General features: G+C 52.6%; 1 protein-coding gene and 1 pseudogene across 1 annotated transcript; both read right to left on the reverse strand.

Moving 5' to 3' along the window:
• Positions 1–5277: 5277 nt before the first annotated feature.
• LOC116815500 (perforin-1-like) lies at positions 5278–12122 on the reverse strand (annotated as a pseudogene).
• A 1023-nt stretch (positions 12123–13145) lies between these two features.
• LOC116815499 (perforin-1-like) lies at positions 13146–16575 on the reverse strand. The gene is given in 3 exon segments (XM_032763929.2): positions 13146–13190; positions 13192–14260; positions 16043–16575. Coding segments are annotated over 3 exon segments (1647 nt in total).
• Between the last annotated feature and the right edge of the window lie 2984 nt (positions 16576–19559).

Here is a 19559-nt window from a genome sequence, read left to right on the forward strand (position 1 = left end):
GGCTGGTGTGGTGGGATGCACAGGATGGGACATCAGTCTCAGAAACCCCCTACAGGGAGAGACATAAAGAGTTCCTGAATAAATCATAATTCGGTAGCAGGCAGTTCCACAGGTTAACTTACTTATATGGAGAGAGACAGAGAGAGACAGAGGCATTCAATTACCACTCTCTTGTTGTCAACCAGATCTTATATCACATCTGCTGAGGCTCTGGGCTCCTGGAACCTGGTGTCTTTATGCAAATGATATGGAGATACAATTTGCATGTTTGAACATGCATTTGTTAATTTGCATAGCCCCACCCCTTTCTCTTGCAGTAGTAGTAGCTATCCTCACCACTAGGGGGAGGAGATGCACATGCCCTGTAGGTTGAGATTACATTAGAGGGCTGCTGCTCTGGCTGAATGTGGCCTCTAGGTGGCGGTGTGTTCCCAGATGGTGGCTCTCAACGCCAGCAAGTGCTGGCTCTATGAATGGCGTCACCATGAAACCCCTGGGGCCCCCCATGGACATTGAAAGTGATGTATTTTGTTACATTTAGCCACCCATTAAGAGTCATTTTCTAGGGTTTCATTGGCCCACATCAGACCCCTGGGCCCATCTAGCCTGGTATCCTGCCCCCTCCCAACCACCCTAGATCAGACCCAAGGGCCCATCTACCCCGTGTGCCATCTCTAACAGAGGCCGATTCCCCCTGCCCCTCGTTAGTCAGAGGTGGGTTCAGACTGGGAAGCATGAGACTTATATCCCTTTTAAACACATATATTTAAACCCCTTAGGATTATTTTTCTGGCTTTCCCAATCGACAAGGAAAGTCCTGTTTGGAATCCTGCTAAACTCTTGGCACTAGTTCTAGCCTGTGGCAATGAGTTCCACAGGTTATGCAGAGATTTCAGGACAATATTTTCAATGCATATTTAGTGCAGTGAGGTCCTGGTCCATCACCGGGGTTCCCAGGTGCATCCATAATACAGATAATAAATATTCATAATTTCTTTCCAGGCAGGTAACTTGCCATGTGGATTTTCCTATTTTGTGGTTGTTCTGTCTCACTAGTGAGAACACAGAAGAGAGCTTAGAGGAACGTTAGTCTGGCGCGTAAGGAGCTGAAATGGTACGAGTGCTCCTGGGTTCTATTCCTGGCTCTGCCACAGACCTTGTATAATGTTGGACAAGCCTCCAAATCTCTTTGCGCCTCACTTTGTCCATCTGTAAAATGGGGAGAATAATCCTGCCTTTGTTGGGTTAGAGCTTCAGGATAGGGACTTTCTCTCCCTGTGTGTCTGAACAGTGCTTGTCACAACGGCACCTTGATCTCAGTCAGCGGGCTCTGTGCAGCGCCTGGCACAAGGGGAGACCTGATCTCAGTTTAGGCTTCTATGGTAGCATAATAAACATAAACATTATAGTGAGACAAGGGAAATATCGTTTATTGGACCAGCTTCTGTGGGGGAGAGCTACCAGCCTTCAGCTCCCCCGGGCTCTTCGTGTCTCAGGAAGCAGAGCTCTGTGCAGCCCGACAGCTTGTCTCTCTCACCAGGAGAAGCTGGTCCAATAATCGATATCTCCTCACCCGCCTTGTCTCTCTAGTAGAGCAGGACCAAACTGGCTACAACACCACTGCAATAAACAGATTGGCCTGTTCTGGGTTTCCATGTCGCAGCCGATCAGTTCCCAAATTTCAGCCACTGTTCTAGGCATCGCGGGGCAGAGCCCTGCACATTTTGGGGGGAAGTCGGAAATCCAGGAGAAGGAGATGGGGGATGCCCAGAGCCCCCGGCATTGGGTTAGCAGAGCCAGCAGCATCAGCTAAATCTGGAACGGTCAGTAGGTCAAGGACCCAGTCGATGACTGAAATTAACCTGTCCCAGCATCGCCCAGCTCAGTCTTGCTCGGCCTCCCAGTGGGCTGCAAACTGTTGACACCCTGAATAACTGATCTGCCAGCCAGCCACAAAAGAAATGGGAATGGGGGGAAGGCAGAAGCGGGGGCACATACTGCCCCTGTTCTAGATGCCCTGAACTTGAGGGAAATTGGAGGAGGCATCCGGGCAGCTTGTGGGAGGACAGAAGGATGCGAGGAGCCCAGGGGGGCAGTGCTTTGAGCTCAGACAGCAGAAGCAATGACACATGCAACTCTCTGGGTAATTTACTGTCCCCAGCAGACGACACTGACACTTGGGTATCCTGGGCTCCCATCCAGGTTCAGGAGGGCGGAGCACTCTCGTGGGCACAGAATCTCCTGCCCATTGCCCCCAAATTGGACCCCCTTTTCCCCCATCGTCTCCAGCCCGTGCCAGTCCTGTCTCTTCCCCACCCCGGTTCCTTGTCCCAGTCTCCTTGTCCAACCAGCCCCAGCCTTCCCACCGCCTGCCGGGTCTCCATCCCAGCTTCCCTGTCCAACCAGCCTCACTCGCCCCTCCTCTAACTCCAGTCACAGCGTCTCTGCCCTCCTGGTCTCTCCCAACTCCTCGACTGAGTCTGCTTCTTCCAGCTCCCCCCTTGCTCTAGTGTTTATCCCCTCTGTGTCTGAATCAGAAACTTCCTCCTCTGCACTGCCTGGGTGCCAGGACCACAGGGTCAGTAAGACCCCAGAAGCAGCAGGCTCCCGGCTCTCCGTTCTGCTGCCCGGCCCCGGCCCGGTCCGGAGGAGAAATTACAGGCAAATTCCTGCTCTGACCCTGCACGAGAGATTTTAGCTCTTGCCAAGTGTCTTCTGAGCATGCACATTTTCGAAGGCTTCTCACATGGCCAAATTTGGACTGATTTTCACAGTGACAGCAAAAGACACCGGCCTGGCCCGAAGGCTGAGTCCCTACCCCCATCGCCTGGGACCAGGCCGCTGGAGCTGTTAAAAAAAGATGGCAAGAAATGTTTTAACATGGGCGAAACGCTGTATTTTTCCTTGCCTCTCTCTTGGGAATGGATTCGTTGTTTTGGCTGAACTTCTCCCCGAATATTCAGCTTGTGGTAGACACCCACCAGCATGGAAAATTTCAGCTCAGGGAGTCAACTGGAAAGAGTGTCATACTTGGGTTAGCCTGGATTAGCTTTAATAGCTGGCTGGGCTACCAGCACAGTCTGCAATGCCAAAATGACTCACCCGGAGCTGAGATGCAGCTATCTCTGAGGAGGGGGACCGGGGGAACAGCTGCCTACCAGGACTGAGGGGCATAGAAGAGGGCTGTGGTCTTTGAGAAGAAGATGATTAGCCAGGAAGCCCTGAATAGCACAGTGGTCATCAGTGGGGTATGGTGCTTCACCCCTAAATTCCCCATCATGCCAGCCCCTGCTCCCCACCCCTCTCCCCAGTGCCCATCACCCCAGCCTGGATCTGTCCTTCCCAGCCCACCCCCTAGTTCCCTGCCCCCTAGATTACTGTCTCCAGTGGATCCAGTGAAGCGCAGGGCTCCTGTCTCGGGATCCAGCTCACGTTCACCGGCCACAGGCTGAACTGCCCAGATCTGCTTTCGCCCCTGTGTCTCAGCCCCAATTTAACCAGCAAGGTGCCACCCTCTAGATGAACATATGCAGAAGCCAGCTGCCAAAGTCATTCCACCTGCCACTCCCTCATTGTGATAACGGGCCATTGAGGATCGCTGGGCTGGCAGGAGTGGGGGGAACTCTGGGTGCTGTGAGTAGTCTGAGAGATTGGTGCCATGATGGACTGTAGACACGTGGAGCAGGGTGAGGGCAGCTGGGCATTATAGGGTGCCATGGGAAGCTCTGGAAAAGGGGGGTACCACTGCCTCAGTCCTTCCTCCACTGACCCTATGGGCTCCCCTTACCTTTTTCCCCCAAGTCCCATTATGCCTCTACCCCCGTTCCCAGCATCCTTTGCACTTTCTCAGAGTTGAGGCTGAAAGATTAGAGGATCTAGTCTGACGCCCTGTGAGCCCAGGCCAGAGAATTTCACCAGCTACCTTTGTATCCAGCCCACCCTTGGGTTAGACCAAAGCATTCATCCCTCAGCAGGCCAGGCTGTGCCAGAGGCAGAGAACAGGACCCAGGTGCCACCCATGCCTGGGGCCCTTGTCGTGGAAGGTGAGATATGCCCTGATGATCTCAGCAGCTGGCATCTACAGAGGGAGGCGAAAAGCTCCCACGGTCCCTGTCAGTCTGACCGGGGCGGAAATTCCTTCCCAGCCCCATATCTGGCAACCCTGCCCCACCGGCCAGGCAGCCAGAATTAGGGTTTTCTGGAACAGCTCAGAGCACTGAACCAGTCAGCGTCTATTCTCCAGCTGTGGCTGATATCAGGTGCTTCAGAGGAATTGGGGCTGGGGTGGGGAATCCCAGATACTGGTTAATTCTGCATGGGGGGGAAGGGATTCCTTCCTGATGCAGCTGAAGCCCTGAAGCAAGAGACTAGATTATGGTCATTGTCTTAGTGCAGAGCTGTGTTATGAGCATGCAGCAATGCCGAGGAGCTTTAACCAGCCAGTCCCAGTCTCCTCCCCATCTCCCAGTCCCAGTCTCACTGCCCATCCAGCCCCAGACTTCCCTCTCCAACCCCCATTCACAGTTTCTCTCCTGCCCCAATCTCTCCAGCCTCCTTGTCCCCATTTACTCCAGTGTTTTGGGTAAAGTTTGCCAAAGTTCCAGGCAAGTGGAAACGGGATCTTGTAACATGAAGCTTTGAGCAACCTTAATAACAGGCCGTGCAACCAGGTCTGCTTATAATGTTGTGATGGCTCACCTGATGCTCAGATGCAGTCACCTCTGGGGTGAGACAGCTGTGAAGAAGCTGCTCAGTGATACTGCATGGGGATGGCTCACCTGATGCTGAGATGCAGCCACTGGGGTTGGGCAACTGGACAGAAAGATGGCCCAAGGATGGCTGGCCTGATGCTGAGATGCAGCCACCTCTGGGGTAGTGCAGCTGGGAACAGCCACACAGCATTGTTGTGGGGCATAGAGGGCTATGATCTTTGGGGAAAGGATGGTTAACCAAGGAGATCTGGGAAGCAAGGGAATGTACCCCAGTGGGGTACATTCCCTGGGACTCCAACACCTGCTCCCCACCCATCACCCCAGCCTGCTTCTCCCTGCAGGGACTTCCAGCCCGCCTGCCCCCCTAGCTCCTCTGCCCTTAGATTACCTGAATCCAGTGGGTCCAGCAAAGAGCAGGACTCCTCTCTCAGGACCCAGTGCATGTTCACTGGCTGGAGGCTGAGCAGCCCAGAGCTGCCTTCGTCCCCACTCATCTGCCAGCTGCCACCCTGCTGAACCCAGCATCTGGGTGCCAGCAGGGCAGCTGGTGCAGCTTTTTCACCTGCTACTTCCTGATCGAGACAATGGGCCATTGAACAACCCTGGGGCTGGCAGGAGAGAATCTGGTTTGATGAGGGGCAGGGTGGGCATGGGGGGTAGGTGCTGTGGGGGAGGGTGGTGCTAGCCGGCCCCGGTTCAGGTAGCAGACCCGGTGCCAACCATCCCCGGAGCACAGCGGCTCATTGCACGACCCCAGCAGGTCGCTGTCAGACTTGTTGTCCTCGTCCCAGACCTGGAGGCGGAGCTGGCTGGTCTCCGCCACCTGCACAGGCCTCAGGTCCAGGCAGATGCCCCGGACCGGGTTGTCAGCATCCCACACACTTTCCATCCGCACCTCATGGCCCTGGAAGGAGAGCTTGACGTAGGTGTCGGTGCGGCTAGTGTAGTTGCCCCACAGGCCGCTGGCTGCTCCACCGTCACCGTCAGCTTCCTCTGGCCCTGCAAGCAGCACATGGTGTTGGTGGAGCTGTCCCCGGGTCAGATGCAGGAGCAGGAGTCATGGGCGCTGCGCAGGATCCCCAGGGGCCTCCACTGGGCCTGCTCAGCGATGTATTTGCTCACCAACTGCCTCAGCGCCTCCCGTTTGGATTGTCCTGCCTCACCAAGGATGGAGTGCAGTGAGTAGGACACCAGGCCGGGGTGGCTTTGAGGCTCTGCATTCAAGCTGAGAAGAGCTCGGTGTCCTGCCCCTTGGAAAACAGCAGTTCAGTGTGGTTCTGGTCACCAGTCGCTTCAGTGTGGCAGTTACTTTGGTCTCCTGGAAGCTCCGCTTGAAGATCTGCTTCTTCTTCTCCTTCTCACACTGGCTGAAGGCCGCCTGGAGCCTGCCCTTTCTGGCCCTGATACTGATGGAGGCCTCCAGGCTCAGACAGTCCTTGACCTCGTCAGCTGTCACCCCATCCAGCCCCGCCCTCGCAGACCCTCACAGCCATCATGTCCCACACCTGGCCCCCAAGCTGCAGCTGGGACACGTGTAGGGTGTCAATCAGCTGATGGTACTTGAGGCGCGAGCTGGGGGTGTAATCCTCCGGGAGGTCCCTCAAGGCCCTGGTGAAATGGTTGGTGAACGGAAGTTTGTGGATAACGCAGAACCTGGGAGAGAGAAATGGCCACCATGTGAAGTACCATTGGACATTGGTGTCTTGTGGGGGTAGAGCTCAGTGTTATAGATTTGCAGACTCTAAATCCAGAAGGGACCATTCTGGTCATCTAGTCTGACCTCCTGGATAACAGAGGCCAGAGAACTTTCCTGAATTAATTCCTGTTGGAACTAGAGCAGGTCTCGTAGGAAAAAAATAAAATAAAAACCATTCCGGATTTCAAAATGGTCCATGATAGAAAATCCACCATGGCCCTTGGGGAATTGTGTCCCTATTTCCTGCCTGAACTTGGCTAGCTTCAATTTGCAGCCATCAGACCTGATTAGACCTTTGTCTGGTAGATTGCAGAGGCCATGATCAAAAGTTGGTTACTTGTGTAGATTGGATAATCTATTCTGAAAATGTGAGGCCACTACGAACCTTCCTGTGCCTTTACGGAACTGAAAAGCTACTCACAATTCTTATTATACATGATCTTTGGAGAATATAATAAATTATAGTCTTGTGATCTAGTTACTGGTTTCATCATGTGAAAGATTTCCGCCACCTAAGGTCATGCCTAGGAGAAATTCTGTTTTCTGTCAAGGCAACAGGTCTCAGATGTGAGAGGAGATAACACTATTGGCCAGCGAACACCTCGTCGTGGTTACACTAGCTCTGAAATGCAGCTGATAATGTGCGTGTCTTTAATCTAGTTCCTTGTATGCCTTGTTTTGAAAGACATTTGTGTGTCCTGCAGGTTCATGCTTTGGAGCAAACATCTGACAGAAGGCATTAACTGCAAGGTGTCTACCGTATCGATGGGCAATTGTAAATCTTTGAACCGTTTCATCAAAAGATAAACAGCTCGGCAAGATTGTCTTATCAAAACTAACAAACGTGCCACTGTGTTATCAAGAGCTAAGAACGAGGTCATAAAAAGTGTAATTCCTATTTCAATATTGTTAAATTACTTCCTTTTAGATGCTCTCTGAAGTCTTTATTCTTTCAGCTGGAAGGCAAACGCTGATGGATGGGGGCTTGAGCCAGTTCTGTGTTATCTTGTTGAAAAGGAACCCCTAGATATTGAACCTGGCACTTATTAATACCACTCCACTTGGCAGGAGGATACCAATAAAAAGACACCGTTTCCTCAAATATCTTCCAAAGGGTTGGTCTACGCTAAAGCTATAAATCGACCTAAATTATGCACACCTTCACCCTGCCCCCTGCTCCTTCTCTCACCTGAGGCCCTGCCCCTTGGCCATGCCAGAAGCCAGAGCCAGGGTGTGGTAAGAGCCGTGGCAGCCGCCTAGGGAGATGGGTCACTGCGGGGAGCCTAAGGGCAATGGAACCTTTGTAAAAGTTCTGCGTGGCAAGGACAAAGTGGCAGAGGAATCCCCCCATCACCTCTGGGCCCCACAGCTTCCCTCCCTCATTGCCCCAGCTCCCTTCCATGGCCTCACACCGCAGGCCCACCACACTCCTTGCCTCTTGACCGCAGAACCTCCCCTCACTCCACCCAACAATGCCTACCCATAAGGCCGGCCCTGTGTTCAGCTTATTTCCATATCACTGCCTTCATGGATTGGCATGAGGATACACATGCCACAATTAAAACTCCCAGGCTCAGAGTGGAGTAAGATCTAAGAGTGGAGTGGAGACAGGCTACAAGCATTAAGATCTACACTTCTTCTCTAGTGGCCAAATTCGTGGTCTCAGTATATTAGGATGCACCCAACAGGGCCACAATGACAGGATTCATATGAGAGAGACAAGGTGGGTGATGTCGTATCTTTTCTTGGACCAACATCTGTTGGTGAAAGAGAGAAACTTTTGAGCTCCTGGACCCGAAGAAGAGCTCTGCAGGGGCATGGTGCCGGAATGCATGCTTGCAACATAGTGTGGATGCACTCAATCCCTGAGTGTAAGGGTTCATTTCATAGGTGCAGACTCTGTTGGTGCTTTACAGCCAGAGCACCCACAGAAAAAATGGTGGATGCGATGGGTTGTCACCCCCAGAGTGCAGTCTAACAGCTGTGGGAACTGCTGTGTCCCCTAACCCTCCAGTTGGGCTGGTCCCTCTCACACTATTCTGCTGGTGTTGCAGCCAGCCTCTCCAGGCTCTGTTATCACCCAGTATGACAGCAGGTGGCCCCACACAGCTGAGCTACCTGAATGCTTCACCAAAGCTGTTACCGAAATATCAGGTCTGCCTAGCTGAGAGCCAATAACAGCCTGACAGGGATAAGGAAAAATGCTTTATTCTGCAGAAGAAAGGAGAGCCTGTACCTTGGTACAAAAGACTCTGTCTTACACAAATTTCACAAACCTTTTATACACATTCAGACAAAGACCCTTGCGTGTTAACACTTGTTTGGTAGTTGTCAAATCTCACACTCTGTTATCTGTTCAGTAAAAACTGGTTTGAAGCAAGTTTTCTCTGCTTTGAGGCAGAAGAAAAGAAATAGTTCAAAAGTTCAGGCTACTGTGTCCGTGAGGCTTCTGCCCCCTGCCCCACTGGCCGCTTGTAAGCTATTAAGGGGGGCCAGCAGTAGCTTTCACAAAGCCACTCAAGGGCAGACAGAAGAAAACAGCCCACGTCCCAGCTCCCCAGCCTTGCATCCTTGCTGGAGTATTACCCAATATTCTCCCACTTTGAACTGCACAGGGGTCTGTACAATGCAAATTCATTAATATAGTTCACTTTCCCCTCGGTGTGGGAAGGATATGCACAACAAGCCCGTGTTAACCAAGCTGAGATTTTCCAGAGACTTCATTCAAAACACACTAAGATAAAACATATAACAAGTTTATTAACAACAGAAAGATAGATTTTAAGTGATTATCAGTGATAGCAAACAGATCAAAGCAGATTACCTAGCAAATAAACAAAACTGCAAACTAAGCCTAACGTACTTGATAGATAGGATTTGAATTAGCAATTTCTCATCCTGACTGATGATACAAGCAGGCTTGTAGATTCTTAAGGCACAGAATTCAGTTGCGGTGTAGCCTGGGTTCCCCTCTCGTGTTCCAAGTCCTTTGTCTTTCAGATGTTGAGTTGTCGGGGGGAGTGAAGACAAATCATGATGTCACTTCCCACCTTATATAGTCTGCTCATATGGTGGGAATCTTTTGTTCCAAGCTGAGCTCCCAGCCCAGTTTGTGGAAAAACACAAGTACACCTCTACCCCGCTGTCCTTGGGAGCCAGAAAATCTTACCACGTTAGAGGTGAAACCGTGTTATATTGAACTTGCTTTGATCTGCTGGGGTGCGCAGCCCCGCCCCGCCCCAGAGCACTGTTTTACCGTGTTATATCCGAATTAGTGTTATATAGGGCAGCGCTACATATATCGGGGTAGAGGTGTACCAAAATGGAGTTCAGTGTCGTGTGATTTGGTAACATGCCCTTGCTGAGTCATAGCACCCATTATTTACAGACTGGCTGAAACATTTACAGGAAGGCAAAGCTCTTCCATGGTCCGTCTAGCCTGGTGTCCTGCCCCCTCCCTGCCAACCCAGGTCAGACCAATGAGCTCATCTAGCCTGGTATCCAGTTTTACACACTGACCAACACTAGAATAACCTGCCCTCCTAGGGGCACTTTCCTCCTGACCCGCAGTGATCAGAGGGCAGTTTAAGCCCTGGAGCATGACCTTTACTCCCCTTCCAAACATATTTGTTTTAAACTCTTAGGAATATAATGCTGGCTCTTCCATCCTCAATGTGAAGATCCAGATCCAAATCTTGACTCACATCCTGTGCCAATGAGTTCCACAGACTACCTGGGAATTTAAAGCTAGTATTTCCTTTGAGTATTTAATGTTATTAGGTTGTGTGTGGGGGCAGAGTGGGGGCTGGGAGTCAGGACTCCTGGGTTCTATCCTCAGCTCTGGGAGAGGAGTGGGGTCTAGATCAGGAGTTGCCAAACTGTGTTCCCTGAGGCCCACCTGTGCAGCTGCAGTGGGCACTGCAGCCCATTATTAACACGCGCCTGTCAGGGAGAGGGAAACTGTGGGGCATTCACAGCCCCTTGTCTCAGCAGGCAGCCCTGTCCCAGGCATCCAGCCAGCACCTTGGCGCACCTCTCAGGCACCCCCTGCCTAGGAATGAGGGAAGTGCTCGGGGGCTGCCAGGGCTGGGCAGAGGCAGGTGCTTAAGCTGGGGCAGGCCGTTACCTTGATGGTCCCAATCACCCACTGCCAAGCCCTGGTCCCTGAGGAGGGGCTGTGGGGCCGATACTCCAGGCCTCCCAATAGCCATGGGTCGCGAGGTGTGGTGGTTCGGCGTGGGAACAGCCGCAAAGCCTCCAGCCTTCTCCAGCCACTCTGGGAGCCACCAGTTCCAGGTGCTGGCCCCTTCTCCTCACCCTCCGCCCACCACACGGCAGCTCCACTTCAGCCTCTGCCATCCACTGGGGGCGCTGGGCTCCTCTGGTCCTGGCTCCCACTCCACTAATGTACACCCGTTTGTGGGGGCAACATCATCCCATCCCCCCTCCAACACCGCCCGTGACGGACCACCCAGGACAATGGCATGGCCCACCGTTAGGGCATGGCCCAGAGTTCGGGAACCCCTGCTGTACAGGGTCCTGTAGCTGGGAAAGGCTTCCTGTCCCCGCCGGGATCCCTTGGCAATATTACTAACCTGTAAATATCACCTGTGTGCTATTAATACCCCATAATAAAACTGCCCGTCTCCTTGGCTCCCTTTCCTACCCACCCGATCCTGTTCCTGACAGAAACGCTTCCCTTTGACTGGCATTAGCCACTTTACACCGGATTCCCCATTGCAGCAAACTCACCCAGCTGTCTAGCTCCCCTATCTTGTCATGCCTCACTCCCCTCCAGCCCATTAGTGTGTCCAAGCATGTATTGCACCTGCTCATTTCTAACCTGCTCCATCTTGTTTCGTCCTAGTGGGGTTAGAAGATTGAGACGGATTCCTGCTTACAAAACTTCCTTTCACAAATGTTTATTGAGGCAGAGAGACACATTTGCAAAGAGCCAGAGATCTAGAAGCCTCCCAGAAGCAAATCATTTTGTGGTGGAGCTGCAAACCTGCACGACAGTTTTCCATGCTGAAGATATTTAACTTGCAGTTGGTAGGGTTCAGAGTTAACAACCATCATTCACCAGTTAACTGTATCATGGAGCTATTAATCTAGGCTCTCAGCAGATGTAGGTAGGCATGAGCCAGGAAGACACTTTAATCCCAGAGTCAGGGGGAACTGGCCTTTTCCAATGTGACCATAATGCAGTGCCATCTCCCTGAGTCTGCTGACAGCCAGAATCAAGAGCCCTGTGGAATGTCCTCCTAGGTGTTAACTGTGAATCTTACCAATGGCAAATGATATATCAGCATCACTGCTGATCATATGTGCAAGGAACATCCAGCTGGATGGTGTCTGTGGTGTGTGCATTCGTGATGAAATAATTAAAAGCAGAGCTGCTGGGTAATTCTGGAAAGCAACAGAAACAACAGTTAGGGAACAGCCCCCTAATGACTCCTCCCCCGGGGAGCTCAGCCTATCCGCTGGGTGTTTAGAACCATGTCCATCCCTGGAGTATCTTTGGGTTTCTGCAGAGGGTTAATCGCTGAAGCCACAATAGGACAGGGGCTGATCTTTGCTCCTGATGATCTCTTGGGCGGGTGGATATGTTAGGTGGTGGATTGGTTGCACTGCTTGCAGACATTAGTTCTCTGGTTGGTTGGTTGGATGTACTTCATATATTCATTGGCTGGCTGGTTGCCCTGGTGACACATATTGGCTGGTTTGACGGATTGGTGGATATGTTATTAGGATGGTTGGTTGCACTAAGTACAGATGCTGATTAATTCATGGATGGATTGATGAATGAAAACACTGGATTACTGGACATTGGTTGGTTTCATAGATATGACAGAAGCACTGGATACTTTGTACTGGTCACTGGATGTTGTACTGGTCACATACATTGGCTGGTTGGAGAGAGAGCTTGGATGCACTGCATACATTCATTGGTTGGATGGATAAATAGGTTGGATGCACTGCATACGTTGGCTGGTTTGTTGGGTGGTTGGATTTACTGGATATACACATTGGCTGGATAAATGGAAGGATGGGATACTTTGGTTGGTTGGACACACTGAATGTATGCATAGGATATAGTGGATATAGTCATGGATAGGTTAGTTATTTTGATCGTTTGGATGCACAGGATACATTGTTTGGATGGAAACATTAGATGCACTCGATACATACACTGGTTGCTTGGATATGTTGGAAGCGCTGGATACAACGGTTGGTGGATTGATTGGCTGGATGGAGATGTTGGATGTAATGGATACATACATTAGCTGATTAGATGAACTTGATGCATTCCTTGGTTAATTGGTTTGATGGGCACATTGGATGCACGGGATACAGATGTTGGTTGGTTTTTTGGCTAATTGGTTGGAGAGATTCCATGATGTATTGGATAGATATATTGGTTTCACGGGTGGATGGATAGCTTGGATGCGCTGGATACAGACATTGGTTGGTTGGAGACAGTCAATGGATATACTGGTTCGATGGATCAGGATTAGGCAGTTAGTGGTGGGATATTTTTCCAGAGGGATCTGTGAGGGTGACCAGTCCATGGAAGTGGGGAGGCTTTAACTTAGTAGACACCAATTACCAAGCAGAAATGACAGCACGAAGCCCCGTAGCATCAGCAGAACAGGAACTAGGAAATTCTTTGAGGCACAGGGAGCACAGTTCTTCAATACACACCCATGCCCTTGCCATTTCCCTACCCAGGGGGCTCACCAGAAGGGCTCCTTTCCCTTGGCTATGCTGTGCGGGGGGGGGCTGGGGAACATACTCAGAACAGCTCTGGCCCTGAAGGTTGGGCCCACAGCGCAGACTGTAGTGGAACCTGAGGTGGCCGTGTTTCAGGTAGCACTCCCTGTGATGGGGCCCCCCAGACTTCAGTGGGATGTTGCAGGCACCCAGCAGATCATCATTCCAACCATTGTCTTCGTCCCAGACCTCGACATGGAGCTGGCTGGCATCAGTGACACGGACAGAGCCAAAGTCCACGTGTCTGTTCCAGACAGGGCTTTTTTGGTTCCAGATGGTGACAGTCCGAATCTCTCTCCTGTCAAAGAAGACCTTGACGTAGGCATCCGTAGCTGTGAGAGTGTCACCCTGCAGATCTTTGGCCTGCATCACAGTCACCGTCAGACTCGCCAGGCCTCGCTCCTGTGAGCAGCACATGGCGTTGGTGGAGCTGTCCCTGGGGCAGACGCAGGAGCAGGCATCGAGGGCGCTGCGCTGGGTCCCCGCTGGACAACTTTTGGTGCAATCTATCCACAGGGCCCTCTCACGGATGTACTCGCTCACTGCCTGCCCCAGCGCCTCCCGCTTGGGGTCGTCCTGCCCCAACAAGGTGTGGATTGGCCTCAAGGAGTAGGTGAGAAGGCCAGGGAGGGTCTTCAGGGTTTTTACCCAGTCTGAGAAGGCCCCAGCATAATTCTTGGAAAAGAGCAGGTCATCTGTGTTTTCTCCTCCCTCCTCCTCTGTGTAGTGCTCCCGGTACATCTCGTGGAAGCTCTGTTGAAATTTCACTCTCTTCTTCTCCTTGCAGCTGCTGAATCTGGACTGGTCTGAGTCCACCCTGGTATTCAGGGCCACCTCCATGCTCAGACAGTCCCTGATCTCGCTGACAGTCAGCCCATCCAGCGCCACCTGGCAGACCCGCACTGCAGTCACGTCCCACACCCGGCCCCCCAGGGACGCCTGGGACACATAGTGGGTGCCGTAGGTGTGAATCAGATGATGGTACTCCAGCTTGGAGGTCTTGTTGTACAGGCTGGGAAGGTTCTTCACCGCTAGGATGAAATGACTGGTGAGTGGAGGTTTTCCGCTGATCCCAAACCTGCTCCAGGGACCCAAAGAATTTATGAGACAGTTAGAAAATCCTCGATAGCCAGCCAGGCCCAGATCAGAGCTGTGACCCTAGGGGAGAAAGGCCCCTGTCCCGTTCCTCCACCCAGCACAGCATAGCTTCCAAACCTGCAACCACATCACAGTGGATGCTTCTAGAGGGCAAAAGACCTTGTCCCGTTCTCCCAACACCTGGAACAGCCAGTCCCCTCCACCCTGGGGCCAGATCAGACCTGGGCCCCCTGAGAGAGGAAAGACTGTATCCTATTCCCCACGCCTTTGAGCCAGCCAGTCCCTTGCCCTGGGTCTGGATCTGAGCCAGATCCCCTGTGGCTCAGGTCTGATCCTAACAGCACCCGAATGCCAGAGGACGAGGGGTCCCTGGTATCTGGAAGTGAGTCTCAGCTGGCCTGACCAGTTCAGTGTCCCTCACCTCACTCATGTCATCACCTGTATCTAAAAGGGACAACGTAAGCTATCGACAACAAGCTAACGCCACGCTGCTCGTTGCTATCAGTGCAAGGTGTCTGTACGAAGGACACATCCAAACACGCACACAGGTGGGAAATTCTGTTATCAGAGTGCGTCTGCCAGGCAGGGCAAGAGGTACTCCACCCTGGACAAAGGACTGTGCTTCTCTCCGTGGAAGGCATCTCCAAGGAACAGTAAGAGACATGGGGGCTGCTATGAGGGTCAACAGGACCATCAGGACGGCAGGGGGAGGAAAGTGCAGGAAACAGATCGATTTGCATTTTAGCAGCCTCAAGCAGGGGAAGAAACCAGTAAGGACTTTCCTTGGCCAGCTGACTCCACGTCATCTCCCTCACAGCTTGGGTGGACTTTACTATGGTGGGGTGACCATAAGAGGAATCCATTTCAAAGGTTCACTGGGCTATCAAGGGAGGAGCGGAGGACCCCAAATGATCTTTCACCTAAGATGAGAAAGGACCCAAGCACACTGGACTCGGTGGAAGATCTCGACCGGAGGGGTGATCAACCATCTCGCTGGAAGGTAGATTGATAAGGAAACTGCCTTGCACAAAGGCTGTGCTGCGTTATGTTCCGGCTTAGCCACCAGAACACGCTTTTCACTTCTATTTGCTTGTAACTGCTTTTGTCCTTATCCCTTGTGCTTGACCTCACTCACCCTCCTTTCTCCCTTACTGCAGAAACTTGCTAACCCCACCCTGTGCTGATTTTGATGTTAAGTGCATGTGAACTCCAGTTAGCCCGGCAAGCTGCTGAGTGTTGTATCTTTAAAGGAACGAAGGAACCTTAAATCTCTCCGAATGGGCCATGAGAGGGATGGAAATTGCAAAGCACCTGGTTTGGGAGACGGGAAGCTTGTTAGTGTCATTGACCAGCATATGGCTGGGGAGGTAACATGCAGGCTGCTGGGATCAGAGCTGATTCGTTCACGGACACTCAGTGACAGCTTGTGAAATATCCAGACAAGAGATTCAGAGAGGCAGAGCCTCTTGAAGCATTTAGGGCTACAGGTCAGGCAGTCACACAATCCCTCACTGGCCTGGATCGTGCCCCAGAATGAGAAAGCCGCCTACAAGGGAAAGGCCCTGGATGGCTGTTGGTACCACTGTGTAGCTGTTTCCCAGCTGCTTCACCCAAGAAGTGGCTGCATCTCAGCATTGGATGAGCCATGCTGGTGTGACATCACTGCACACTTGTTACCCGTTTGCCCTTCCCCAGACCTAGCTGCATCTTGATGCTGGACGAGCCATCCCCATGCTGGGAGGTTTCCAGGGCTGCTGCTTACCTGTAATATGGACAGGAAACCTCCTGACTTACAAAGGCGTATTTGTCCTTCTGTGACTTCTGCATGATGAATTTGGCCAGTTTGGAGTGTGAGCCGGCCAGCACCACCTGGACGTTAACCTTGGGCACCACGGGCACTTTCAGCCCCACCTTCCAGTTGTTCTGCACCACAGATGCTGCTGACTCCATCATGCCCATCACCGACTGCTGCACTGAGCTGCTGAGCTGCCACTGGCACAAACTGTGGACCCTCCAGTCCACCACGGCCAGTGGCAACTTCTGCCACCGCCCTCCCTGCAGCGGGTTCCGGCACAGGGTGCAGGTGCCATTCGGGCCATGCCACTGGCTGGTGTCCACCACGTGGGCCCCCGTCCGGCCCAGTGTGGTCACGTCAATCCCCTAACCCACCAGGTTGTGCCCAGGCACAAAGGTTGCATTCATGCATGCAGCAGCTGTGCCTGTCTGGCAGTTGAGGGAGACCTCAGGGAGGAGGAATAGGAGGAGGAGGAGGATGCAGGCACTAGGTTTCGGCATGGCTGGTACGATGGGGTCCTTTGCACAGGAGGCAGTGTCAGTCTCCAAAACCTCTACAGGGAGAGACAAAAAGAGATCCCTCATGAATCATAATCCTGTAGCAGGTAGTTCCACAGTTAACCCAGTTATACAGAGCCAGAGGCATCCAATTACCACTGTCTCTGTCAGCCATATCTTATATCACACCTGGAACCTGGTGGCTTTATTCAAATGTACAGTGACCAATTTGCATATCTGAACATACATTTGTTAATTTGCATACCCCACCCCTTTCTCTTGCAGTGTGGCTGTCACTCACCACTGAGGGAGGAGATTGTTGCACATACCCTGTAAATTGCATATATTAGTGTGCTGCTGCTCTGGCTGGCCTGGCCACTAGGGGGCGGTGCGCTCCCACACAAAATCCAGGGCTTGCAAGACATTAGTCCCCAGCTGGTTGGCAGCGAGGCCAGCGAGTGCTGGGACCACACTGGGCACGAGTGGCCTCACCACAGAAACTGCGGGGCCCCCTAGTGGACATGCAGAGTGGTGGATTTGGTTACATTTCGCCACCAATTGTGGGTCATATTCTAGGGTTTCTTTAGCCCAGTCAGAGTGTGCGTGTGTCGTCTCTAACAGAAGCCAATTCCCCCTACCCCTTGTTGATCAGAGGTGGGTTCAGATGGTGAAGCATCAGATTTATATCCCTTTAAAACACATGTATTTAACCCCTTTAGGATTATAATTCTGGCATTCCTATTCTCCAAGGAAAGGGCCTGTTCAGAAGCCTGCTAAACTCTTGGCCCTAGTCCTATCCTGTGCCAATGAGTTCCACAGGTTATGCGGAGATTTCAGGACAGTATTTTCAAAGCCTATTTAGTGCAGTGGGGTCCTGGTCCATCACCGGGGTTCCCAGGTGCATCCGTAACACAGATAATAATTTCTTTCCAGGCAGGTAACTTGCTGTGTGGATTTTTCTATCTCTTGGCTGTTCTGTCTCGCTACTGCGAATGCAGAAGAGAGCTTAGTGGAATGTTAGACTTGCACTTATGGAGTGGAAATGGAGGCAGGACTCCTGGGTTCTATTCCTGGTTCTGCCACAGACCCCTGTGTGATGTTGGACAAGCCTCTGAATCTCTCTAGGCCTCAGTTTCCCCATCAGTAAAATGGTACTGCCTTTGTCGGGTTAAAGCATTGGCGCTTCAGGACAGGGACTTTCTCTCCCCATGTGTCTGGGCACAGCCCATCACAAGGAGGCCTGGATCTCAGTCAGCGGGGTCTGCTCACGGCCCCGCACAAGAGGGTCCTGATCTTGGTCAGGGTCTTTGCTTCACCTGCCATGATGGGACCCTGATCTTGGTCGGGGCCTGGCACGGGGGGTGGGGAGAGGGTTAGTTGGAGTCTGTGCAGCGACGGACACAAGAGGGGTCTCTGGTCTTGGTCGGGGTCTGTGCAGCGCCTGGCACAATGGGAACCTAATTTTGGTCAGGCTCTGTGCTGCACCTGGGATTATGGGACTTTGATCTTGGTTGGGGTCTGTGCAGCTCCCAGCACAAGGGGGCCTTGATCTCACTCTAGCTTCTCATAGTAGCATAATAAACAAAAGCATATTAGCGAGACAGGGCGGGAGAGGGAATATCTTTTATTGCACCAACTTCTGTGCGGGAAAGAGGTCAGCCTTCAGCTCCCCAGGGCTCTCGGCATTTCAGGAAGAAGAGCTCTGTGCAGCCCGACAGCTTGTCTCTCACCCACAGAATCTGGTCCAATACTCAACTGAAAAGAGTGTCATATGATGGGAAGCCTGGGTTAACTTTAGTAGCAGGCTGGGCTACCAGCACAGTCTGCAATGCCAAAATGGCTCACCCGGAGCTGAGATGCAGCCTCCTCTGGGGTGGAGCAGCTGGGTAACAGTTGCAAAGCTATGCTGCCTGGTGCTGAGATGCAGCCACCTCTGGGGCAGGACAGCTGGGGAACGTACAGATAGTGACGGCACACAGCGACGGCTTGGCTGGAGCTGAGATTCAGCATCTCTGGAGTGGGGCAGGTTGGTAAGGGCCACTCAGCAAAGCTGCACAGGGGTGGCTTACTTGGCCCTGCGATGCAGATGCCTCTGGGGTGGGGCAGTTGGGAACAAGCTGCCTACCAGTATTGGAGGGCACAGATGAGGGCAGTGGTCTTTCAGGAGAAGCAGGTTAGCCCGGGAGCCCTGAACAGCACAGTGGTCGTCAGTGGGGTACAGTGCTGCCCTCCCATAAATTTCCCACCATGCCAGCCCCCCATTGCCCCACTGCCCGTCACCTCAGTCTGGATCTGCCCCTCCCAGCCCACCTCCCAAGTTGCCCTGCCCCCTAGATTACTGTCTCCGGTGGATCCAGTGAAGCGCAGGGCTCCTGTCTCGAGATCCAGCTCACGTTCACTGGCCACAGGCCGAGCTGCCCAGATCTGCCTTTGCCCCCGTGTTTCAGCCCCAATTTAACCAGTGAGGTGCCACCCTCTAGATCAACATCTGCAGGAGCCTGCTGGGCAGCTGTCACCTGCCACTCCCCCATGGAGACAATGGGCCATTGAGGATCGCTGGGCTGGGGGGGGAGGGCTATGGGTGCTGTGAGAGGTTTAGCGGGTGGGTGTCATGATGGGCTGTAGATGTGTGGAGCGGTTGGGGGTTACAGGGCGCCAGGGGGAGTGCTGGCAGAGAGGGTGCCCCTACTTCTCTCCCTCCTCCACTGACCCTATGGGGTCCCCTGACACCTTCCCCACAGTCCCAGCCTGCCCCCCGCCCTCAGCCACACTCCCAGCATCCTTTGCACTTTCACAGAGTGGAGGCCAGAAGAGCTAGTCTGACGCCCTGTGAGCCCAGGCGAGAGAATTTCACCAGCTATCTTTGTATCCAGCCCACCCCTTGGGTTAGATCAAAACATTCAGCCCTCAGCAGACCAGGCTGTGCCAGGGACAGGGAACAGGACCCAGGTCCCATCCATGCCCAGGACCCTTGCTGTGGCAGGGAA

The sequence above is a fragment of the Chelonoidis abingdonii genome, chromosome 4, assembly GCF_003597395.2.
Source record: "Chelonoidis abingdonii isolate Lonesome George chromosome 4, CheloAbing_2.0, whole genome shotgun sequence".
In the NCBI taxonomy this organism is placed as follows: Eukaryota; Metazoa; Chordata; order Testudines; family Testudinidae; genus Chelonoidis; species Chelonoidis abingdonii.